The sequence below is a fragment of the Chaetodon auriga genome, chromosome 8 (assembly GCF_051107435.1).
Source record: "Chaetodon auriga isolate fChaAug3 chromosome 8, fChaAug3.hap1, whole genome shotgun sequence".
Lineage (NCBI taxonomy): Eukaryota > Metazoa > Chordata > Actinopteri > Chaetodontiformes > Chaetodontidae > Chaetodon > Chaetodon auriga.
Genome location: NC_135081.1, coordinates 5,470,860 through 5,497,236, shown reverse-complemented (window position 1 = coordinate 5,497,236; position 26,377 = coordinate 5,470,860). Strand labels below are relative to the sequence as shown.

At 41.7% G+C, this 26,377-nt stretch overlaps 2 protein-coding genes across 4 annotated transcripts; both read right to left on the bottom strand.

Annotated features, from left to right (window-relative positions):
• Nucleotides 1-2,159: 2,159 nt before the first annotated feature.
• cep76 (centrosomal protein 76) lies at nucleotides 2,160-14,733 on the bottom strand. 2 transcript variants are annotated; one of them, XM_076736285.1, is made up of 13 exons: nucleotides 14,490-14,733; nucleotides 13,925-14,080; nucleotides 13,595-13,679; nucleotides 13,280-13,504; nucleotides 12,971-13,156; nucleotides 10,710-10,807; nucleotides 10,345-10,473; nucleotides 9,811-10,002; nucleotides 6,197-6,363; nucleotides 5,543-5,702; nucleotides 4,837-5,010; nucleotides 3,809-4,026; nucleotides 2,160-2,593 (listed from the first exon to the last, which is right to left on the bottom strand). In XM_076736285.1, exons 1-13 carry the CDS (start codon nucleotides 14,550-14,552, stop codon nucleotides 2,455-2,457), a joined length of 1,992 nt encoding a protein of 663 aa, XP_076592400.1. In that variant the 5' UTR covers nucleotides 14,553-14,733; the 3' UTR covers nucleotides 2,160-2,454. The 2 variants fall into 2 exon arrangements, with proteins under 2 accessions (XP_076592400.1, XP_076592401.1); XM_076736286.1 differs by lacking the exon at nucleotides 12,971-13,156 and having other exon boundaries at nucleotides 2,166-2,593; nucleotides 14,490-14,684.
• A 694-nt stretch (nucleotides 14,734-15,427) lies between these two features.
• ptpn2a (protein tyrosine phosphatase non-receptor type 2a) lies at nucleotides 15,428-26,202 on the bottom strand. Of its 2 annotated transcripts, none has more exons than XM_076738048.1 (9): nucleotides 25,977-26,202; nucleotides 24,577-24,667; nucleotides 24,375-24,475; nucleotides 24,120-24,218; nucleotides 21,839-21,976; nucleotides 21,253-21,462; nucleotides 19,164-19,328; nucleotides 17,557-17,759; nucleotides 15,428-17,235 (listed from the first exon to the last, which is right to left on the bottom strand). In XM_076738048.1, the coding sequence occupies exons 1-9, from the start codon at nucleotides 26,031-26,033 to the stop codon at nucleotides 17,046-17,048; spliced, it is 1,254 nt and encodes a 417-aa protein (XP_076594163.1). In that variant the 5' UTR covers nucleotides 26,034-26,202; the 3' UTR covers nucleotides 15,428-17,045. The 2 variants fall into 2 exon arrangements, with proteins under 2 accessions (XP_076594163.1, XP_076594164.1); XM_076738049.1 differs by having other exon boundaries at nucleotides 17,557-17,756; nucleotides 25,977-26,198.
• Between the last annotated feature and the right edge of the window lie 175 nt (nucleotides 26,203-26,377).

Here is a 26,377-nt window from a genome sequence, read left to right as displayed (position 1 = left end):
TTATTGACAATACTTGTGAACTGAGGGCGAATTGTCTATGGGTGGAAAATACTCATTAGCAGCGAATGCCACCTCAGAAGAGGAAGATGATTGTATGTGTGAAACATAAAGTGTATGCACGATAACTCAAACTCAGTTGGATCATAATTTACACCTGCAAGTTCAGAACGTATGTATCTAGTATATTACCATTGCAAATAAACAAGCCATTCATACGTTGAAAGTGACTTCTTAGTCATTTTACATTTTCAATCCAGGTTTGTTCATGATAGAAATGAACCTTTTCTTCAGGACTACACATGTGGCTAAGTACTAACGGTTGCACTAACACACATGGCACAGTTTTCACAGAAATGTTTAATTTGAAAGTCTCACCTGAATGCAAACACTACATGCGAGCAGCAGTGCTGCGATACAAGGTGTCAGTGACAGTTTAGTTACACTCGGTTTTGCTAGAAATCAGCATCCTCTCTCCTCTCTTCCTGTTTTATACAGTAGCTCCTGTCCCACAGGACCTATTAGTCAATTACACCTGAGCGCTGCTGTTTAATATGGGCTGAAAACATACCTGAGTTCCCAGCATCAAACACTTCCTTTGCTTTCCTGTGCTATACAGTAATGAGTGGAGTGGAGGTGTGCATGTGTGTGTGTCATTCAGGAAAAGGGAGGAATTATTCATTAGCTCTCTATTTCGCTCTTTCAGCCTCCCTCCTGATCCTCATGTTCAACAACTCTGGGGCAAATGCAGAATTGCAAATTAGCTCCCGGAAAAATCGAATTAATTGGCCATCCTCGCAGGCTTCTTGTCAAAGTTTGGGCTCATGTGTCAACGCTTCCCCCAGAACTCCAAATAGCACTGCGCAATATGGCACAGAGCAGAAAAAACAAAGAAGCAGAGCAAAGCACTCCATAAAAACAAAACTACCCACTGCGTGTCAATTAATGGAGCACTTCAATCAAGGCAAAACTTTCCGAGTTGACTTCTGCTAACCGCACAATAACTCACTCAACCAGGCAGCTGTCACTTCGCCGTCTCTGCAATTTCACAATCAGTCAGTCTCACACTAGAAGTCAACATTCGCCTGTGGGTCTTCAGCGGCCCTCCAGCCTGAATAACGGCTTTACTGCGGCTTCTCCTGCCGCACCGACAGTGAAAAAATATGCTATGTAAGACTGTGTAGCATATATGAAATTAAATTCATGATTTTAGCTTCAGTTATCGTGAAGATTTTGCCAATTATTTGGCCTCTTTTGCATGAAATGCTTGAAACATCTCTACTGATGACCCCTGATTTGATCATGCTGTCGGGCAGTGAGTGGACCAGTGAGGTGGCCACACTCACGTTATCCAATCTGTATCTGAAGATGCTCTTAAGAGCCGTGAGCATACACGTCTGCTGGATTGTAACTAACAGGCCAGAGTGAAACAGAGAGCTGCATCCAGTGAGCCAACATTTGTCCTAACACGCCATCTAGTGCTGTGTTATTGCATTACAAATGAATATACGGCTGTCCTCACCATGGCTTGGGATCCGTTTTGAGGCACGTCATATTAGGTGTATTTTTTCTTCTTTTTGTATCAGAAGTCAGTAAAACTAGATGTTTTACCGAGGTTTGATGTCTTGAATAACCCCAGACTGTGTGTTAGATACAGGACAGAAAGAGGAAAATGATGCAGTGAATCACAGTCATCATGTTGTCTTGTGTATATGTAGGCTTTCCTGTAAAGTCAGACTCTACACACTACATAAAATTAAAGCTTTCATTTCACTTTTTATTCTTTCTAATTGCCTTTTGTATAATCTTGAGGAATGCCTGTACACAGTCTTCTGATGAGAGTGAGCCACTGTTTGAATTAATTTGATAACGCAACAATGATTAAAATCCAGTGACAGACATATACGTTGTTATGATGCTGTGATAAACCTTCTGCAGGATGTAGGACATGAAATGATACAGATGATTTTATTCTGTGTGCTATGAGAGATATGGAGGCCAAAATGTTCTGAGTTTTGACATTTGGACGTGAAAACTGAGCAACAGCTACTGTAATCTGCACTACATTTTAAGAGGTATTACAGCAAGGAATTAATGCCATTTAAAAACATTCTTTAAAATGAATCTATAGGAAATTGTGTTCAATAAGGGCTCTACAAAGCACACGATGAGATGAACAAAGTTCCATTTATTTACAAAAATATATAAATACAGTTCTGTACAAATGAGGGGTCGACTGGACTACAATATAAAAGCCTGAGCATCACAGCCACAAACATGTCTGTGCACATGTCACTGAATACAACTTCATCTGACTGAGTTCAGGCATCCTTGTGGCAATGTAAACCCACAAATCTCTAAGAAGCAGCCCTGAAGTGTCCTTGTGTGAATGAAGATTTAAAATATTGTCTGCTAATCAGTGTGCAACACAGTTTTTGAGGACCACGTGTCCGCTGGTCAGAGCACAGAGCGGTATTTACATGCAAACATGAGCCACACCGCACACGCGTTCTCAGGGTAGGCAAACACCCGAACACGGACCGCAAGCCTCACGTGGTCACCACGGCAACACACTACCTCCTCACAGAACGGAGACCTGCACAGGAAGTGAGAAGAGACACAGAGCATGAAACATGAAGAACTGAAGGGGGGGGATCTGTTTACCTTAAAGCAATACTTTATAATCATTTATATCCTATTTTACTCATTTTATTGTACTTTATTATTATTTTTAATTCTTCTTAGTGGATTGAAAGTGATCTTTGTGCTAAGAACAGTTTCGTTGAAGTGATATTTGACAACTGTTTCATGTATAAACTAACAAAGTTTGTTAAATCAAGTCATTCTGTTAAGCTGAGATGGATCCCATATCCTGTTAGCATTCAGAGGCTGCTGGTGCAAACTCTCTCTGACAGCCAAACGATATTAGCTAGAGCAACAAAGTCAGTGAACACTGAAAGCTACAAAGCAAAGCTCTGAAAAAGCTCTCACTCTCTTGACATGAGATTTCAGATGGAGTATTGCTGGTCATCTTTCTTCAGTGCTCCACATTTTGCATTATGTTGAATGTGTTTATTAATTACAACAAGACTTCAGTGTGTTCCACCAGCACACACACACACACACACACACACACACACACACACACACACACACACACACACACACAGTTAATTCATATGTTTTAAGAAAGTAAACATTACAGTTTATTTTCTTCAAACATGTGCTCGGGTTTAATCTCAGGAAACAGGATTCCTGGGAAAGCCCCTCCAAACACCCACAGCACCTACAAAAACACACATTAGTCGGTCACTGTGGGGAGATTCTCCTCTCTCTTACACTCTCTCCAGGGAGGTCAGAGGTCGGGCTCTGCTACAATACACTGCAGCTGGTGGAGACCTGCTGTCATAAGTCTGAGGTGGAGCGCAAATAAAGTCTAACAGAAATACAAAATGGCGGGTGTGCAGTTCTGCCTTGGGCTTCACACACACACACAGCCTCTCCGTTACTCCACTCCCACAATGGGGTCAATAATCTTATCTGACTGGTTTCAGACATTATTTAACAGTACTTTCATACCTTCATACTATTAACAAGTCAGTTCACTTTGTGTTTTGAGGAACTTTTGAGCGTTGTGTGCTCTTGTCATGACTTGCAACCCTCTTTATCAGGCAAAACACAGCTGAAGCTGCACTGAGTCTGGAGCATGCTGCTGCCGCTGTACTCAAAGACTCAACATGGAGTTTACACCCTGAGCAACAGGCTGAGGGATTTTTAAACCACAACTTCACCATGTTGCCCACTAGCTCACCTGAGGCAGGTGGCGAAGGCTCTACGAGCATTGCGGTGCAGGAAGTGGATGGGGAAACCTTTGAAGGTGTGTCCGTCAGGCACCGCCCTCCTCACTGCGTCCTGAAACTCCTCGTTGCCACAGGAAACGCCGGTGCAGCGCTCCAGCTCGTAGGCCGACAGCGCCGAGGACAGCAGGTAGGACAGATGGTCGTCCCACACTGTCGCCAGCTCCAGGTCCTGGAGGAGAGAGGAGAGCAACACAGAGCACTTTGCTCAGTCATCACTACATTACATATCAAGATACAACACCTGACCTGTGATTGGTCAATGGCATTTACGGGTCACGTCATCCAAATCACACACAAAAAACACACTTTGTCACTCCCACACAGTGGTGTCCTACTGATAGTAAGTGAGTAAATGCATACATTAAGCCAATATATTGAAAATTTAAATAATAAATTGTTATTTTTAGTCAGTCTGTTAGTGCAATTTAAAGAATACAGTATTATATTATGTTAAATATTTATCTATTTCATATATATAAGTAACTGCCTAGCCCTGGTGTTTTGTCTTATGATGAAATTCTGAAGTACAGATTATGATCTTAATCAATTTAATCTTTAAACTTTATTTTAAAATCTTTTTTTTAAATAGGATATTTGGGAGATTAGTCAAGTTTCCATCCAACTGTAGGGCAAAACCAAATTTACTGAGAAACTGTCAGAAGAAAATGCAAATCAATCCATGTTTTCATCCACTGTGCAGCTCCTGTCAAAGCTCAAACGATGGGAAACTGTGTGGAAAACATAATGGCAATATGGCATTTTTGTTTGTTTTATGTATCCATTTCAGGAAGCTTACAGTCTTCTCATCCCTCCACACAGATCTGATGTTTTCACCTCTTCACTAAAGCGGTTTCCATTGCACTTTGTTGCATTCTATTTTTAGGAACACACCAACTTTGCACATATAAACAGGTAGACAGACAGTGAGTTACCTCACAAACTTAAAGGGAGGGTTATCTAGTCCAGCACTGTGTTTTACCTTCCTGTACTCAGAGACCAGGTAGCGCATCTCCAGCTCCAGCTGGTTGCTGGCAGCAGCAGGATCCAGAGATGGGGCACAGAGTGGAGGCAGAGGGGCCAGAGAGGTGGTGGAGCCTGGAGCACAAACAGACTTCAGAGCCTCCTCACTCATCGCCTTCCACCGCGACTGATTCTGAAGGGAAAGAAGGGGGGGGGGGGAGCATTTAACTGATGATACTTTTTCTGTTCACACAGGAGAACCACTGGAGTGCAGCCACTGGGGGTTTGCTGCCTTGCTTTAGGGTAACATGACAGGACAGGAGCTGCTGATGAATGGAACTGTTGCAGATTCAATTTCCTTTCCCATAAACCAGCCCCTGGTCTGATAAGTGAAACTGGCAACCATCCAGTCACAAGCCCACTGCTGCAGGCTCCCTCTGCCCTCTGCCTGACTTAAAATCAACACAGTCTACTGCATTAGATCGTCTCTGGACAATTTAATATGCAGCGGAAATGAAGATTTTCATATTGAAAGTCATCTCACCAAACCCTGACCCCGAGCAGTAAAAGCAATACCTGCCAACAAAACGAATGTGAACAATTTCAGTGGCACATTTTCACCACTAAAGCGTCTTAATAATTAATAAATACAACAATGGACCGTGAAACATGAATGAAAAATAAAAACCGGGGTGAAAGTAGTGATAGGAGACACTGTCTCTTACCTGGAAGTCAAAGACACAGAGCTCCACAGCATCAGAGGGCTGGCAGTTGGCCAGGAAGGTGTGGTGGTTGAAGACACAACCCACAGTCCGGTAGGGGGAGGAGGGTTTGGGCTGGGGGGCCAATGGCGGTGCATCAGGGTCTATGGCCCGGTGCAGGTATCTGAACATACATACGGGACACTGAGCATAATCAGTGTCATTACAAACATTCTGACAAAACTCTTAGCAAATTGTCTTGGTACAACGTAGACAGAAACATTTCAGAAAATATAGAAAACAAGATCCACGACTGCTTGCTTACACAGAGACCTAGTTTCTCACTGACTGAGATGAAATCAAGTCTATCTCCATTGCAAGATCAGTGAGTTATGGACAAAACAATAATTGATGGGCAAAAATCCCACAACTGGATAACCACCAAAATGTAATCAATTGTTCCCTGGCCCAGAGCCTGGCCACAAAATTTCATGGAAATGCCGTCATGGGAGTCTGAGATCCACACACAAAGACAAAACATGCAGAGTTGTTTCAATTACTCCTCAGACAATGTTTGGTTTTAGCAGTTACAGGAAAACTCAGAATGTTCAACAATGGAGGAGCATTTAAAAGTTTTCCTTTTAAAACAGGGGCGCAGTGAAAGCAGCTGTGTCACACCTGTGTGCCGTCACACTCTCCCAGAAGGTGACGCTCCCGTCAGTGCCGCGGGTCAGCACCCAGGCGTGGGCCGTTCCCTTGGCTTTGGTGCCCACACACACGTACGCATCCAGGCCAAAGCCCAGCAGGAGGCTGCACAGCAGGGTGGCGTGGTCCTCACAGTCCCCCTGAGGAGGACAGACAGTGGTGAGTTCAGGTCCTTTGTACAGTCGGAAATGTGGACAGTAGATCATCAACATGTTTTTGTGGTTGGAGGTCTCTAAACATTGATGACAGGCCAAACTTTTACTGTCAGCATTAAAGTGAGCAGGACTTTTTTCCAGATCAATCTAGTTCTGACAGATTCTTTAATCTCCTGGTGTGACAGTGAAGAGGAGATCAGAGAAGATCATGGGATGTGGTGGAAGACTACTCTGCTGCATGTCATGTTCTCTAAGGTCAAGAATGAACTTCCACACTCAAATAAGTACATACTCTTTGTTTTCTTGGAGGTAATGACGACAGAGTATTGAAGTATTGACAACTCCAAATATTAAATCTTTATTCACTAAATATTAGGATTTTACTCTCTTAAATATTCCCAAAATGTCACACCTTTATTCCAAAAAATAGCAACTTTCATCTTGAAATATTAATATTTTATCTCAAATATTACAAAAATATCAGAACTTTTGTTTACATATATTACAACAGAACTATATTCTTAAAATATTAAGACTTTACTGTCCAAATATTACAACTTTAACCTCAAATTATTATGACTGAATTCCCAATATCAATGTTAAAGTTTTATCTCTTAATATTAACCTTTTATTTCAAAATATTCAAAGTTTATTTGTGTTCTAGAAAAATTACAACTTCTATCTTTAAATCTTATTGTTATTATTATTAGTGGTGGCACTAGTATTATTATGAATAATAATACTAATGAGTGTTTTCTCCAAATCTCTGAGTATCACCTCCACTGTAAACATTCACTTGCAATGCTGTGCATTTAAATTCAGCTTTGGCCCCTGTGATGTGTGTCAGCAGGCGTCTTCATTTCCACCTTTACCGACACTCTCTCCTGGAATCTCTCTCAAAATTAGCCAAAATTGTTAAAAAATATCAGCGAGTGAAAAACGGTAAAGTTGTGAGTCCAGTTTGGAACAGATTCTTACACTGTGGCTGCACGGAGTTCAAGCTTCACGTGATCTAATTTTCTGTATTTAGACAGATTTGAACAGATTTCCATCCTGTTACTTGTCTAATTCGTCATGTCACTACTGTTTAAACAGAAATACAATATCCTGTTCTCACTGCGCTGTCAGCCTTTCTCAGAAGTCTTGAACACACACAAGCAAAGCCTGCTGGAGAGGAAATAAGCTCTGTAGTCATCAAATTGTCCATGACAGTAAGCAACTCTTATTTCACTTGTACAACTTTTCCGGTAAAGAGGCCTGGGTTGAGCTGGGGACTCGTGCTACTGCTGCTGCGTGCTGGCTCGAGCTTCGGGCAAGTCAGAATGATAGATGTTACCCAGAAGTGCTAATATGGACGGCAGCATCGGAACAGGCTGGGGACTGATGAGGCTAAATTAATTTTCCCTGGAATGAAACTCATAAATCACAGCTGACAAGGGCCACTTTGTGAGAGTTGTGTTGTGTCTGTCTTGCCAGCCGCTCACAGAGGAGAGGCAGGGAACATTTATCCTGCGGTACTCTGGGAAATTCCCCACTATCTAGCTGAGAGATGAAAATGCAGCAGTCAGTCGGACTCTGCACAATTCCTTCTCAGAAATGACCCAATCTGCCGTGCTGAGAAAAGGAGGAAACGTAAACGCAGAGGAACAAAGTTTCAGTGATGTTTTCCGACTGACGGAACAAAACTGAACAACAGGAATTCGGGACATTAACTCAAAACATACATTAAAGGCAGACTGAGGTCACATGATGATGTGGTCTGCTCAGGGAGGATGTAATTACAGTTGTCTTCCATTGATTTGATGCATTTTTTGTCAATTCGAGTCAACTGATAGCAACTCTTTCACACAGATCTCTTTACTTCCCACCGTCCGAGTGGAATGAATTACAGGAGATTTTAAACCGTGAATGTCTCGTCCCACTGGCCTTTTATCTTCCCGTCTGTTTGATGAAGTCTCTGGTGCTGTACGTGCTTTTGTTGCCTGGTTATGTTTGTTGTATGTATTTGTGTCTTCTGGAAGATCTAGGGGTCTGGATGGGAGTCAAATGCTCTGCACCCTGTGTAATGACAACCATGTGGGAGACGGGTATTGCATTATGTTGGAATGGAAGAATGTAAACATAACAGGAAACACAACTTGCCAAAGTATTATTCAAACCATCCATCTGTGTTCGAAGTGATTTTGTTCTCAAATTAGGTTCCCTGTCAAAGAATGTTCGAACTTTGATTAAGTCATGTATTTTGTAAGTCTTTTCATTGCCAGGTGTCATTGTTTTGTCATAACGGACGCATTTTGTATATTTTGTTTGTCCTCCGCATCACGTAGCCATGGCTTTGATTCAACTCATCTCAATCTGAATGTGAGGAGGTTTCATCAGACTGCAGTGCGGCTCCAAAGCAGTCCGAGAATAGGCCTCAGTGTTATGTTGGAAAAATGTCCTCGTCACACGCAGAGGTCACGGACTTGGTGGCCTGAGATCAGTGTAGACATCCCCAGGCTGGATTGTATTTCCTCTCTTTGGTCAGAGGAAAGTACTGCAGTAGGTGCGATGCGGATGGAAATCTATGATCTAATGTAAATGATGGGAAAGATATGGAGCAGTAAAGAGACTGCAGAAAATGTTTTCGTAACCTACTTTTCAGTTTGGCTTATCTCCACTAAATGGCTGCAGGTCTAAACTTCATCTGGTGCTCTTGTTGAAAGAGAAGTATTGTCCTTCCCAGACAGCAGCATGGGCTTTGGATGATGGTGTGAGGAGGTCTGAGAGCACCTTCTGGAGTGTGCAGCTGCTGGTTTTCTAATGAAGCACAGTTTGTGTCACCTTTTCTCAAAACACGACTCTTGTTTCGAACAATTCATCAAAACAATTGAGATGATGCGTAATAAAAATGTGGAGGATGGTTTCCCTTTTGATAATCACTGACTATAAACTTTGCCTTAATAATATTACCATCTCCAGACAGATTTACTCATCAGCCCTGTCAGATATGTCCAAACTGTTTATACAGTCTGACAGAGCAGGGGAGAAGTTACACTAATAATGACACGAAGACGGTCCTATTAAAGAGAGGCCAAATTGAGAGTTTGGACGACTGCCTTGCACTTACTCAAAGACAATACGTCACAAACAAGATACTAAATAACAAAACGTAATAGGATAGCTGACACATCCTGAAAAATGAAAGATGTGTCATCCTGAGATCTATGGAATTTATATTGAAAGTGGAAATATAGAGCGAGAGGTACTTTTCTTTCCACTTAGAAGAACTAATGAAACTCTGATCACCTGACAGGATCTTTTGAGGCCATAAATCTGCTATTGTCTCTGTCTGGGACAAGAAGCACCTCACAGTACAGTAAGTGCACTGTCATCTGAAAAATGAGTCCATCCCTGCTGTGGCTGCCAAGAAGCCGGCCACTTCTTCCTTACCTTCCCTCTGCACAGGAAAGCCATTAATGTGCACCACTGCTCCTGCTTGCCTCCTCCTCCTCCCACCACCGGGGCCTTCTCGTGGGCCAGCAGGCTGACGAAGCGGGCCGCCTGTCGAGGGCTCTCCAGCAGACGGCCCGCCCGGAGGACGCGGACGTAGGAACACACTGGCCTGTTGACGCCGTTCTCATCCTGCAGAGAGACACAGCCAGAGGTCGTGGGACAGCTCGGAGCCAGATATGAAGATGAAGAGGTCAGGATCCAATAATCCTCCCCCGAAACCACTAACAAACTAAACCAGTGCATGAGTTGCAAACAGCAAATCACATTGTTCTGAGGAACTCCCAGCTCAGTGTCCGCGTACACATGCTACCCATAAACCTGCCACTCACCCATAAGGTCTATTGTGGGTAAAAACGAGTGCAGAAACTGCTTGGTTAAAAAGGATTTAGGAATAAATGCCCTTAAAACTAAGCAAAATGACGTCACATAAAGGTTTCATGTTTTCCCCACAACACGTGAACACAGACGAACCTGCGCAAAGATCTTCACCATTTTGGACTGGTGTGACGGACGTATCTCAAGGAACTCCCTCCACCACTGTTTAGCATAAACCAGGAAGAGTCTCTCTTTCTCGGCCGTCCTCTGCCTCTCCAGTGATTGCTGAATGAGAAACACACAGTGACATCGCTTATTAAATGTAGAATATAGAGCTTTGATGTTTCTATTACACTGCTGCTTTTAGAGTCAACTCAGACTGAGTCTGAACAGCATTAATAGGATTCTGCTGAAATGATTCACAGTTGGTTCACAGCGTTACTTTAGTCATGAATAACCAAGCAGATGAATAAACAGAGGGATAAACAGACAGAGGGATAAAGAGACTCCAGTGTGCTGACCTGTGTGCTGATGATGTCAGTGCTCAGAGTTTCTGTGAGAGGAGGGTAGAGCTCCAGACCGACAGTCAAAACACCAGCTGGGACCTTACATTCACTTCCTGGTGAACACACACACACACAAACACACACATGTGTCACTGAAAGCTGTTGCCACACCACTTAGAACTGGGAAGAGACAGGAAAATTGCAGACGTTTTTCAAAAACCTCACATTTCATATGCTTGCTAATGAACTGTTAGCACACAGAAATAGGTTTAGATTTTACAGCAGGGGTTTCCAGAGCCCCTCCATGAAGTCACACGATCGTTTGGGACAGGAAAAAAGGAACATTTAGAACTTATTTCTTGTAAATACCACAGAATTCTGCATCTTCTGGCCCCTAACATATTCACTGTTATTCAAATGAAGAACTGTCAGAGGTTTAGAGAGGAAAGAAAGGGTCACCAGAGAGAAATGTTGGGAATTAATTGTGGGGCATTCAGTGTCGCCGGGATGATCAGCTACAAAGAGAATGTTTGGAGAAACAGCATCGACAATAAGTCAGAATATATGAAACTTATGGAGTGATTCAGAACGGTTTCTAAAAAGCAGCTTAGACGATGGAGGTGAATGAACACAACAAAGTCATTTATATTCTATAAGTTCCCTTGTAGGATGTTCTATGGACTGTTTGGACTAATTATTGCTTATTGTATGATAATTTGAGAGCTATTTTTAGGGGCAGAACCCTGTCGTGTTTGTGCAGGTTTATTATTATCGATATTATTATCATTAGTTGTCTTATGCCGTGGCTCAATCTGCTGTGAGCAGGAACGAGCCAGAAACATGATAACTGACCCAATAACTAGAAATTATGTGCAAGTTCTTCCCAAGAAATATGAGGGCAGATGGTGGCGCTGTAATTAAGGCTCAGAAATGCAATTTTTCAATGTGCTCTATCAAAAGGCCTCTTGGACCATACTTATCTGCTGTCTTGGATATTTTTTTTGCCATTTTGAATTAAAAAAAAAAAACAGTAATATGAATAGACTTGGATGGATTTTTGGATTATGACTGTACCTACAACCAAATGATACACTGTAGTGTGTGTCAGTCAGCAAGTGTTAGATATATGGTATGTGTGGGGTGCTGACATGAAACTGTAGCAGACAAACGCTGACGCTTCAGCTAGATTCCAAATTTATCGAAACAGCAGTAGGAGCTTCAGTCCCAAACTAGCAAGCTAACAAGCTAAGGGCCATACAGCCTCTAGTCATAAACAACAACCTCAGCAACACCTGAGCAGCTGACTGATGTATTCTGGGATGTATTTGGTGACATAGAAATGCTTTGTGTTTATTTATCCTTCACAATGAATCTGGATGTATTCCTTAAACTGATTCCATCAAACCACGAGACCAGACACTTTCTGCAAAGCTGCATTCTTAATCAGTCAACCTGTCTTTCATCAGATAATGATAAGAAAATCTTTTGTGAGATAAGTTTGACTAAAATAACAAAAGATGATTGGTTTTAGCCTAAACTGACTGAAATATCCAATATAATCTGATGACTACAAAACATTGAAATGTCCAGACTTCTAGTCAACTAAAACTTGACAAAACAAAACAAGAAAGAATAAAATAAAGAGAATAGAGTTGACTGAATATGATAACATCTAAAAAGAACATTTGACACCGGGACTATGACTAAATAAAAAAAATTGCTGGCAAAATTAAAGAAGCATTTTGAGCCTGACCCACAGGGGCTGCAGCCAATACCAAAAACATGTACCTTTAAAACTCAAAGGACACAATTTTACCAATTTCAGTGTTCATTCATGCTCTAGAGGCATTAAGAAAAAACTGAAGAGCCATGTTGATTGGTGATGATTGGCTTTGAGAGTGCAATGACTGGAAAGCTGCAGGCCTTGTGGTAATGAAATGAGTGTGTGACATGCCATGTACGATGACTTCTTCTGAGTGGATTATTAAAAAAACTTGAGTTGTGTTTTCAGACAGGAACCTTTTTGTGGCAAATTTTACTCATGTTGATGTAATGTTTTCTGACTGATGTTGTTTTACCACTGTAGCAATATTTTCTTGGTGACTCAAATATCAGCGTGGGAACTTGTTGGTCAAGACACAATAAACTACCCTTCTATGAAAACAATTTCTTCATTCTCAGCCTGAGAGATGTTAGTCTTTGAAAAATAAAGACATTAATAATTCAGGAAACAACATCGCTCTTGCATTCACTGCAGCAGAATCACCCTTCCTCACCAACTCCCATCAGCTCCACAGCAAAGCAGGTCTTCCCAGTGGGCGAGCTGAGGACTGTCCTCCAGTCCAGGAAGTAGGACGAAACCAGCGTCGTCTCACTGGAGGTGTCTGTCTTGATCAGCACCAACTGAACCGGGTCACACATAGAAAGCATGGTGGTCGCATCCACCATTTTACCGCCCTCTCCTGCAGCACCAAAGGTAATAACAAAATGACAAACTCAGTACTGATAATAGATTAAGCAGCATGTAGCAACAGCATAACAACCGCTGGCCCTGACTAACACCAGCAGTGTTCATTTCCACATACCTGTGCCATCCCTGTGGATCTCTAAGAGGAAGCCCTCCTTCAGGGCAGGTTCGCAGGCACAGGGCACTGGCTTAGAGCGAAACCTCTGGTTGCGGAAGTGCAGGTAGAGAGTAAATGTAGAACACACCTGACCAGGTAAAGGCTCTGGCTCCTGGAGGTGCTCCAGAAAGGCTTTACCACCAAGCACCTGGAGATACAGGTACCGCCTGGATGGGTCAATGTTGGCTGAGAGAGTGAAAAGAATGTCTTCACTTAACAAGGAGAAGCTGAGTGAAAGATGTCGGCTTATTTGGGTTTGTAAATGATATTTCTTACTTTTTTCCAGATGAGTAACGTTCTTGTCAACAAAGTGAGTAGCAGGCTTTGAAGGAGATCCCATTTCTGCATCTGCGGTCACTTCCTACCAAAGCAGGCCAACATGACAAGCAGCAAACAGACGGTGATTGAAGTCATACTGTTCATACGATTGAGGAGATCTGCTATCTGCATCTGGATTCAAATTAGTATCTAAACACTTAAATTATTCAGAGAGTTATTGACAGTCAGTTAGGAAGAATCCATTTTCAGCGCTGAATCAAGTGAATTAAAGTCAGCCTCATCATCAAGTATACAAATCTGAAAATTGCCTGCAAAGCTTTGGCCAACCTGGGTGAAGTGTAGGTCCTTCATCACATCATCTATGATGCCCCTGCGCTGCAGAGCACGCAGGAAATCGGCCTCAGACAGAGATCGATGTGCTGGACCTTGGTCATTCCGCACAGTCTCAGCCAGCACCTCTTGGATCTTCCCGTGGATATTCATCTGATCACCAGGGAAGACACAATAAACACTGCATTTGCATACACTTGACCCAAACAGGAGTCCCAGGGACAAACGAGACTAAATATTTCCCACCCACGTAAGTCTAAATGCACGACCAAAGCAGAATATGCTATTCAGACACACACACACACACACACACACACACACACACACACATATATTTCTTATTTCTTGCAAACAGAAAAAGTGCAGTTTCATGGCCAGTTTCCAGGGGAACATTTCTCATGTGTGCACGTTTGATTGGCAGCTGACTAACTGGTTTCCCATCAAGAAAACACGTATACGCACCTGTTAACCCACATATCTCAAGAGTTACAGCATCTATACAAAAGGACACCGTTTCATAACACAAGCATGTATGTAAATAAAAGCTAAGTGTTGTGCTCACCTTCAGCAGATGGTTGTGAATAATCTGCTTCAGCTCGGAAGCTTTCTCTGGAGGCAGAGACATCGCAGCTGACGACTTCTGGCCACTTTTGAGCGACAATAGCTAACTTCGTAGATAATAGGACGCTTTCAACAACAATAAACAACAGTAGTCCTCTTGTTTACGCAATATTTATTCCTTGTAAACATTTGTCGCCTGTAACAGAACCAGTCACTGCAGTTTAAACTGTGGCGGAAAAGCAAGCGGGAACGCGGCCCCGTCGATGCCCGACGCCGGCCTGCGGGTGAAGTTGTTATTTCACAATTCTGTCCAAGAATAAAATAACATTCGTCGAGTAGGATATCACCGACGAGATACTCCACTTTAAGAGGCATAATGTTAGCTTAATTTAATTTTTGTTGAATAAATATTTGCCATTTTGTTCAGGCATTATATTGATTGACCTAAACTCGTCACTGCCTGCGACACGAGTAAAGGACCTTTTTGTAGTCCAAATTGTAGTTTCTATTACTCTGCCTGTTGGATTTATGTTAAAATTGTTTTAAATCAACAAGTTTTATATTAATCTACGTTTTCATCTTCTCATCATTTACTTAACATATAACATTTACATGATTATTTTGTTTATAGAAATGAAAGAGCTCAGCATTGTTTCTTTTGGTAGACAGCTGAATACACTGCTTCCTCCTCCACAGACAAAATGAAATTACAACAGCAATCAATATGAGCAAGGCCTCTTCTTGAAATATTGAGTCAATTCCTGGAATCCACGGTGAGAGGCCTCCAGTCTGGCTGCATTGATTTAGCTCATGGTCAGAATGAAATTATGACTAGAACACAGCACAGCAGTGCAGGGGTGGGGCGAGCTGTGGGTGCACACTGAAGCTGCTTCACTGACACTACGCTGAGGAAGAAAAAACACAAGCAGACGAGCAGGGTTTGGTTAAAAAAAAAATGAATGTTTTATTTTAAGAAGTATTTTGTGTTTTGTCTGTTTTTTTTTGTTTTGTTTTGTTTTTTTCAAAACACCATCAGTCATATTCTCACTGCAACTCAGCAGTGTACAAAACTCCCCTGAAATCTTATGTGGAAAACAAGAATGAATGGAATGTTATGGTCCAACGAATCTCTTCTGGGTTAAATGAGAACTGAGTAAAAGCCATGTCCAACAGAGGTAACCAGCCAATCAGCAACACATCGCTTCATCTCAGGAGTCAGCACATGCTAATGACATTCGGGATGCAGTCGACTCTTGATACACTTTACCGCATCTCACCTCCAGTTACTCAAATGAGTCAATTCAGTCCTAACATGTTACTTGTGGTATGTTGGAAATGACACCTCACATAAACATTTGTCTGTCCTGATCATGCTAGGAAACCTTGGAGCACACTTTTGTCCATTTAATTCACTTAAAAGGCACATTAAAAGCTATCTCAACCAGCAAACAAACAGGTAAAGACGTGAATGTTATCAATCTCTCCTAACTGGGCTATAATTTAAAGATGCTCTGCTCCAACTGCTAAATTGCACTAATTATAGCTTTAGAGTGGTCCCAGTCAATTGAAAACCAATTTAGTGGTACTATGGGTTCAAAGCACAAAGTTACTACGACTTTCACTTTATAATGCAGGTGTCAGTTGTGCCAGAGATCCAACAGAAAATACATTCCACATAATGGGAGTACAGGGTTTTATGACTGAACAGCTTGTCTGGCTGTTACTTTCCAAAAACTGACAGTTTTGCTTTGGTTTCCTCAACAGTGGGATAACTGGAAAATACACACATGAACCCATCCAGTGGGTGAATAAACCTACCAAGCAATAAGGGACCTGACAGCTTGTACGATCCATGTGACAAACATATGAAAAAATGTGCTCATAGAACAGAAAATAAAAAGGTTAACATTCTAGCAGAGTTTGAAACATCAGCAAGGCAGCTCCCTATGAAGTGTCCGGTCACACAAAAATATATATCTGGCCGTGTTGGGATGCCCTGCTAAATGTGAACGGAAGAACAAGTGGTGCTCTGGAAAACTTCTAAATGCATGCATGAAATGCAGATTTCATTCCAGAAAACCAAACCAAACAAAACAAATGCCACGGCTGACGTGTAGGCTCTGGAGTCTTCCTACGCAACACAAGACATTTTGAAATGTAAAACGTGTCCAAAGATGAACAACACACATCTGACCATTACAAAGAAAGAATGCAAAAACAAACTTCTCAGATTTTTTTTTCTTTTTTGCTTCGTACTGCAACTTTAGTAAGTTTCTTTCAAAGCAATTTGCTATGATACAGTACATTCAACAGTGACAAGAAGGAAAGGAAATTAAATCATCGTGCTGGCACCAAGATCCTGAGATGTTACTATTTTTGTTAAGATCTTACATGAAAAATATACACACAATCATTTGATCTAGCGCTCCCGCATTTTGACCTTAAGAAATAAATACCCTCGGTTATGCACATATTACCATCTAAATCTACTCAGAGGAGTACCTAACCCCAGGTACTGGTGCAAAATAGGAGTCAGTTTTAAGTGACCCAGAGTGTTTCACTGGGAGTACATCCAGCACACCAGCAGGCCCACAGCCAAAGCTGCCCCGGCACCGACGTTGAGCAGAATGGGCCTCCAGTACAGCCACTTCTCTCGTTTCCTCTCTGAGTCGGTCAGTCTCTGTTTCATCTGCTGGACCTTCTGTGAGGTGCTGGCAATCCTCTCCTCCCGGTGTCGCTTTCTGACACTGAAATAAGAGTCAGTTAAGGGCAAGTGGTTAGCAAACAACAGTGTGAAAATCCCATCAAGCTCACACACGGTGCCAGTGAAATGCCAGAGAATTAAAGAATTATTACAGAATAAAGATGAATAAAACAGCGGGAGGGTGAGAGGGATAGAGATGACTTTGTTTGAATTACCTAAAAGTAATTTCAAGATGACCTTTTGGTGCGTTGATGGGGACAAAGTGAAAAGACTGAACTTGGGAAGCAAGCCTTTTCACAAAGCAAAGGCAGCATTTGAATTTTTCTACAACTGTGTCCTTTCTTCACAATGAGCCGTTACTTACTGCCCAGAGTTCTCTGCCACGTTGTGGTCTTGGCTGTCTGGCTCTCCTGCTAACAGGTGGTCTCCTGAGGTGGCCTGTGGCTCCAGGCAGGGTCCTAGCTGACCGTTGGGCCTGCTGTCATTAAGGTGAGGTCTGGGTGGAGGAGGAGGAGGGGGCAGATCTGGCTCCAAATCATCTCTGGACATCACTCTCTGCTTGTTCTGCTGTTGAGGATGAAACACAAAGATGCAACAGTCAAGGGAAAGGTCAGATTTCTCCCAATTCGTGAAAGTTTATTGTCACTATCCCTACACTTGTTAATGGTGATTCCCTTGATGACCAAATTCACATTTGTGTTTATACAGTTTTAGTTTACCAACTAAAAAAATACTAACCACTACTAAGTATAGAGCGTACATATAGAGTGTGAGCACTGTATTAACATAGACTTGAAAAAATCTGAACTGATCCTTTGAGAATAGCCAACTAACTATGACATACGCATATACTCCTCAACCAGGACACTGATGAGTACTCAACAGCGCTGTGTCTGCTGGAAGCCTTCAGGAGTGAAATTTATTTTTGGATTATGGTGAGTGCTTTCCATATTCTTTGAGGAGAACAGCTTTCAAATCTTCTGTCCAGTTTGCTTTTTCTTTTTATTCTCTTGTTGTCCAGAGAAGCTAGCAGCCAATAATGTTGTCAAGTAAAGGTAAAGGATGATGATGATGTGAGAGAAGTGTCACCATGATAACTGAAGTGCACATGTGCTGCATTTTGACAAGAACTTCTGTGAAAGCCTTAGTCTAAACACTTAGGCAAGAAGATAACATGAGAGGCTTTATGCAACGCTCCAAAATTAACCCCTTAGCTTAGGCGAATACTGTGCAAATGGGACAAAGTTAAGTTTGAGACTTAAGGTAGTTTGCCCCGGGGCACAGGACCTAAGAAGCCCAGCAGAGGATGTACTGCACTTCCTGCACCAGCTCAGGAAGTTCAACCTGCCCCAGGAGCAGCTGATCCAGTTCTACACTTCAATCATCAAGTGTGTTCTCTGCACATCCATCACTGTCTGGTTTGGATCGGCCACCAATCAGCACAGGAATAGACTACAAAGGACAGTCAGGACTGCAGGTTCAGAAAAAAACAAAAAAATCAACCTGCCCTCTATTCAGGACTCATAAATGTTCATGTGCAGAGTCAGGAAACAACCAGTCAAATTCCTTGTACGTGTTCATAAACTGGCCAATAAAGCAGATTCTGATCCACATTTTGCTGTCCAAAAACATACTATGATGCTGCGAGACACAGTAATTCCAAAAACGGACAGAGACACTTCTGCATTTTCAAGCTATCGGCGTTACTTTCTGAGACCTGACACCTCTAGATGCTCCTGATAAAGGTTTTTAAGTACAACCAAAGGCTTGAAACATTCACACACATTATTTAAATTCACTAAATCTGTATTCTACAGAATCAACTTACAGACTTTGGCAGTCACCTGTTCAGTCTCAGATGTCAGACGTTCACTGGCACTGGAGCTCATCAACAAGGTGAAAATCATCTCAACAGCCCAAACATGAGCCTGAGGCATTTTACAAGTACAGTCTCACCCTCCAGCCTTGTACCTGTGCTGCTGAGTTGTCTGTCAGGATGAGCTTAGCTCCCTCAATGACCGCCATATAGGAGAAGCGGAGCTGGTCGGGTGTCTGGATCAGACCCATGCGGTATTCCCTCATGTCCAGCAGCACCTTCTGTATGTCCACTGACGATGGGTTCTTCCTCCTGTCCATCTGCAACGCAGATTGACACGTTCAGAAGATAATGCTTTCACTAAACACTGAAACACATTCAGACATCTTAACCCAGGTTAATATCATATCTGTAATAATGCATGATATAGAGTTCAGCTTCAGGTTTTCACAAAGTTCACAGGGATCATGATACCTGAGACCTGATCAGGACTGAATCCAAAGGTTCAGTGTGACTGGGTATGGCTCAGGTCCCATTCAGTTTGGTAGGTCTGTGTAATCATGTGCAACAGAGGGGATCTGAGTGCATGTGCCATCTGCTATTATCTTGATGTCTACACATGTTGTATATAGTTTAGACAGTACTTGCTTTTAATTTTCATATGAGTCATATGAGTTGGACCAAATTAGGAAAATATTATGCTGCTTTTTAAAGCAGCGTACTGGCAGCTTTGGCTGTCTAAAAAGGGAACAAAGGCCTTAACCTGACATCAAGTTACATCAGAACTTTCACATAACAGTAATGAAACTGATTTCTCACATTCAATAGCCTCTTATAACCTGGCTTCAAATCTTTTTGTAGTATTTCTCGATTACATTAAATATTCATTACTAATAAATAAATAATAAAGTGCGTTGATAAAACATCTTTAGCTGTTATTAATAGTTTCAAACTGGAGAACTCAGATAATCAGGACCATGGGACTGGTGCGCTAAAGTACATGACATCACCTTTTTCGAAGGAAACCCCGCCCACTTCAAAAACATAAACGAGCTACAGAGAAATACAGAGATCTCTAGTGTAAGATAACACGAAGTGTCATCACTTTGGTAGAGAGTAGTGTGTTTGTTCAGGATTCCACCACTCATAGCTAGAAGCTGATTGAGAAAATAAGTTCTAAACTTGTATCTTGCTTCTGCCAAAGTGGTTTCAGATCAGGGCTCTTTTTCAGGGACCCCTTTCACAATGAGATTAAAATTCTGCATGTTAGAACATCTTCCTCTTTTAAATTCCACACTTCTGCTACACCTTGCCCCACCAACTGTTCAATATCACACTGTGGAGGAAGATTATTCCTCAGAGAAACAAATGTCAATACGGGTCTAACAACCACAGACAAAGGATGGCAAAAAGAGACATTTCCCAGGTATTCACTGACAAGTAAAACGCTTTACGCACTCAAGTATATCAGCATACCACAACTTGTCCCTTTGCAGCAGTCACAGAAAATCATAACATCTCATTTTACACTTGCCATAACTTGAATCTCTTATGTCATGTTTTGAAGGTGGAGTGAGTGATTCTGAAGAAACACTGTTCATATTTGAATTTAACAGCCAAATAAATACATCCCCACTATGCCCCCACAATTCATGGCTGTGCATTACCAAGGCAATGACACGAACAACTGGGCTAGTTGACGAAAAGAGAAATACGGTGGAACACAGAGCGTCTGCTGCCAGAGGGTACGTTAGCGTCAATAAGTAATGTTACACCGGCGAAGAAGAAAAGAATGTGAGGTCTGTTGTAGCAAGTAAAATACTTTTATACCAAGTTGGCAGGGTAATAGCCCCGCTGTTATTTACGTGTCTGTACTATTATGGTGCAGCTCCATTCCTTGTGGGTGAGGATATGGGACAGGGAGAGCAGCCGGCAGAAGCAGAGGAGGAGGCACAGGTAGGAGTGCAACTGGTTCACCCATTGCTGATTGGCTGAGAAAGTGTTGTGTGGCTCGGTTCGAGCCACTTTGTTTGCCACTTACAAAGCCAGGGCTGTTAATGAAACAGATGAACCAGAACCAGAATGGACACACACAGAATGGACAGCTAGCGGGCTGTGAGGAGATACTCACTGAATCTGACAAAGTGTACTGGATTAGAATTGCTGACTGCTTAACTAAATTAGGCAACATTTCCCTTTAGCACTGGTTGTATTTGGTGTGCACGTGTGTGTAAATGTTCCTACCAGGACAAGGCAGGTGTCCACCAAGGCGAACGTCCCCGAGCGTCCAATCCCAGCACTGCAGTGTACCACTGAGGGCCCGTGCTCTGCGCCCAATGAGCCTGACTCTCGAACCTTGAAGAGGAAGTTGAGGAAGGAGGCGGGAGATTCTGGGACACCAAAATCAGGCCACGTGGTGTAATGAAAGTGGTAGATCTCCCTTGACTCTCTCGTCTACAACAGAAAACACGATGTTGGCCATGATTACAGCATTGGACTATACAAAGAATTCTGCTGGAATGACTGTCACCAGGAAAACACCTCACACAGTATGACTTTGCAGCATCTTTTCATTTTCATACAATCAGACTTCCATTTTAGACTTTAAAATGGTTACGACCACTCAAGATACTACAAGACAGGTTAACAAATATTCAGAACCAGTAGCTGCCCTGAAAATTAAGTCTCAATGAAGAAACACAGGCAAAGCATTGGAAAGAATGTATTCTTTAACACAGACTGGACCATGGTTTTCCAGAACTAGACACATGGTTGTTTTCCCCTCACAAAATATCATCTCTCCACTTTGCAGTCTGCCTCTCATGCTCACCACTGTGTTTTGCAGTTCCAGGACTCGGGTTGTGTAATAGGAATGGTCCTCCTCAGAAAGTAGCCTGACAACAAAGCCTGTGTCTGTGAAAGACATCTGTAGTTCTTCTGTGGTGGGCCAGTACTGTGCACACTTTTCCTGTTAAGACAAAAATGAACTGACTTAGTCTTACAAGCCACATGTTCCCAGTGTTCAGGAGAATGAGTGGAGCAGACTTTGATTGGGTTTCTATCACTGGGTGCTCACAGACTATTTGTGAGACTCCCTGGATTGAGGGAACCCATCTTTATCAAGAATAACATTACTGATGTAAAGGCATGTGCTATGTAGAGGCAACACTTTTCATTATGTCACTTACCCTCTGGGTCAATATAGTTAAAAGTACAGTTTTTTCTTTCTTTCACCCCTTAGGTCAAAAGGTCAAGGTCAAATGTATTTATAGAGCACTTTTAAAAACAAAACTGGTTTATGCCATTTTCTTGATTTTTCATCAAGGGACAAGTAGATGTATGGCATGTTGGCCACACTTCCTCCCTTCATATTCTCAGCAAGATGTTGTGAAACACATAAAGTGACCCCTGAACCTGAACACACGAGATGAACAATGAAATAAAGTTAACCTTTTATGAACAATGCTAAGTGACGAGGTAAGTACACTAGGGAAGCAAGAGGATGCTACAATTTTGTTTGTTGGAATATAACATTTTACGGTGCAGAGGTATCTTAGTGATATATTCGACTTGGTAAGAAGCGATTTCTTCAATCTGCCCAGTGAACTAAATCCTCATAACATAATTATCAGCTTCTTAGCTATCCTGCGAATGTTAGCTACCTAAAAATCATGTAAAATATGCTTTGGGTTGCGAAAGTTTGTTTTTAAATGAATGTTTTGTAGTGCTAGCACTGCTTCAAACTACGCTCTGCATCTCACTTTTATAATGCTGAGTGGGAGACCACTCTCTTAGTCTCCTTCTAAACATGGAGAAGGCCAACAGTTTCACAGGGAAGGATTCACATGCACTAACATGCATGCGCAGCTGGTCCGGCTACCAAAACAAAGAACAGAGAAGCTCGGATTACAACATAGAAAGGGAGCGTGACTTCATTCTGTGCTCAGGGCGCCATTACTCCACTATATCTTTACATTCTGCTACTACATTAATGTTGAAAATCTTGTATATAGAACCTTTAAACCTTTGCAGGCAACACAAGCTAGCAATCACCCCTCCTTAAGCAACGCAATATTATTCAGCTGTTTAAATAAGTTGGGGGAAAGCAACATTAATCTATAAACCTGATTAAAAACTAACACAGTTACCAGCCAGCACCGACTAACATTTACATTTGAAGGACAATGTAAATAGTTTTGGCCTCCTAAGTTGTAATGTCATCCAACCTGCATTTCCTACTATGGGATGTGACTTGGGGGTGTGTTCACCAAATCAGAACACAAGTCACCTCAGGGCACTTTTCATGTAGAGCAGGTCTAGACTGTACCCTTTATTTCCAATGAAAAACCCAGCAACAACAGCCTCCTGAACATAGCTTTGCCCTTTCACACGGTAATGTTATCTGTTTTGGGGAACTCTGATAGATAGCCTAGTTGTTCATTTTCAGCTTAAAGAAAATAGGAGAATGTTTAAAGAATTTTGCATGACAACACAAGATTTTCTGTGGTTTCTGTCACTGGAAAATTGATCAACTGTTTTCCAGGTTTTCCAGGATGCGTGGGAACCCTGTCAGCTTACTATTCAAAGCAGAGCATTCTTATATGTCTGAAAACATGTCAGGACAGATGAAGTGAAATGATGAAAAGTATTGATGTGGAATGTTTATAGAACAGTAACACATGGCCAGATTAAACAAGTTCAAATGGCATTTTTTCTAAAAATGTATGATACAGTATATTCTTGGATGCAGTAATTGAGTGAAACTAGCCGCTTGCTCTCAGGTCCTGTAAACTGGTTATTTAAATGATTACACTGAAGGCCAAAACTGCCTTTTTTTTTTTTTTAACCAGTGTAAAGGGGACAAAAATGACATTTTACTTTGCCAGCAAATACATATGGCATTTGAATACAGAGAACTTCAGTCCCAGTGGACATACAGATAACAAAGTCAAACTAACCAGAATGAATGCAAAGTGTAGCAAGAACATCCACAGCTAATATTACTACTAAGCTATGACACCTTGACAGAGGTCTCCCAGAACTTATCAGCATAACAGACAACAAGGGAGGCTTAAGAAATCAATGATCAGCAGGTGCTGAAGTGTACTCACAGATCCCTTTTCAATGACTCTGTTGAGCATTATAACAGCTTTGGAACACTGCTCCCAAATCATCAGCCAGAAGTGACCACAGGTATTCCTCAAAGGCCCCTGTAGAAGCAAGAGAAAGAAAATCCTGACATTATCAAAAGCTCACAAATCATCAGAAAGAAATCCCACACGTTCTTCTTCTTCAAATGGTCCACAGATGTATTCAGTATATACTTATGCAGACACTGACATTTACATTGATGGTACTATCTGTACCTGAGAAAGAATGTAAGCTCTTTGGGCTTCTTCCACCATGACTAAACTTGCATTGATGTAGTCGTTTTCAGAGTTTTCAAGTTTTACCCGACTGTGATCATCTGAAACAAGAGGAGAGATCAAAGAGCAATTACAAGTCACAGAGGCTTCTTTTCCAATCACACAAGTATTCATTAATAACCTAATTTGTCATAAGACTCACAGGGGCTGACATCTCTGTAGCGGTTCAAATTCCGGTTCGCTGGAAGTTTTGCCACTTTGTAAGGATATTCACTGGCTTGGTTCCGGATCTCCTGTTGGAGACAAAAAGAGAAGTAGGAAGTTAAGAGTACCACATTAAGTTGATTAAGTCAACAACAGCAATGGGAGACACACTGTGAGACCAACTGGTGTAAACATATGATGTGTAGCTCCTGCCTGACTGATGTGCTGGTCAGTAATACTGACAGCATCGATGTAAATATGCCACAACCTTTGATACAGTATGGCTCTTGTGCTAGATCCATTGAACCTGTCATCTCTAACTGACATGTGCTGCTCTGCTTTGTTTTGATTGTCATTTGTCAAGTTACTATATTGTGTTGTTGTCTTCACTGCAAATAGTTTTCATTATAGATATGCAGCCAAAGATCATCTCCAAGCCTCTGGTGGAAAATAACTTTGCTATATCTTTCTTTTTAGGTGATGAAAAGAAACTGTTCTGCTAATGAAAATAAAAGCAACTAAAGAATAAAAACTGAACTCTGTCTGACAAAAGAATAGTTTCAACACTGAAGTACAAATTCTCAATATATGGAAATAACAGTCGTAACGTCAGAGATTTTTTCTTTCGTTTTCAGTAAAACTACAAGCTCGATATTGTAACTAGTTGCTGACTCAAAAACTGTTTCTCGTATTTAGTTATTTCTCTATGAACTCAAAAAATATATCATCCTTATAGAAGCACTGGACAATTTATGTAGCTCCTCAGACATGATCTTTAATCTTCTTCACTCTAAAAACGGTTGGTTAACGGTGAAACACCGGTATATAAGTTAGACTAAGTGTTCTCTATAACTTCCAAATAGGGTAACTGTTAGCTACAAAGCATTTCCAGTTACATGTTATCCTCCGGTTAGTAATTAGCCAAGTTACATATTACAGTCATGACCAAAGTTAAACTGGAACAGAAATATTATGAACAAAAAGCTGGAATCTATTAGTCAGCTGGTGGTGAAAAAAAAAACATGGGCTTTTCTCTCGAAGTCCTGATGAGTTCTCAGAAACTGCAGCTGACGTCTGCTAGCGTCAGTCAGCATTAGCTAACTGAGCTCAACTATGAAGACTGCCGCTGCACGTTTTCTAGCTACGGAAGTCGGCGACGCGTAGCGCGGACGGCCAGTTTCTCAATCGTCTTCACTGAGTACATAGCACTATATACAGTCTCTACACAACGTGGTGAAGTCTATCAGTTAACACAACTAAACGAGTCACACAAAAGGCTAAAAGTAATGAAATACTATGAACGGTGTCCAACGGGCTAGCTATCAAATTAGCTAGCTAGCTAAGTAAGTTAGCAACCGATCGTCATAGAAACACGAGAGGCCCAGTGTCCCGACTTACATTGTAAAGGTTTTGCCATCTCCCGGACGAATCAATGTCCTCAAATTCTTGCTCCATTGTATCGTAATTAGTGCCCTGAGACACTTGGACGATGATCACAGACTGTTTGAAGCACCGTTCACCAAGTTACTCCTTTCTATCAGCCATCTAAACAGCAGTCTGTGTAACCCTGGGGATCCCTGCGGGGAGTCTGCTGCTCCTGCACAATACTGCATGCACGCTGACTGACTTGGGTTGCCAGTTACGTGTTTATCTCAACCTACCCAATAAAAATTCGGCCAAGTATTGTACTATGAATGTTTTATTATGTATACATTTCTATCGGAACATATCCACATTGGTCCTTACAGTCAACTGAATTTGAATTTTTAATAATTTAATACTTGAAGTCAGCCAAAATT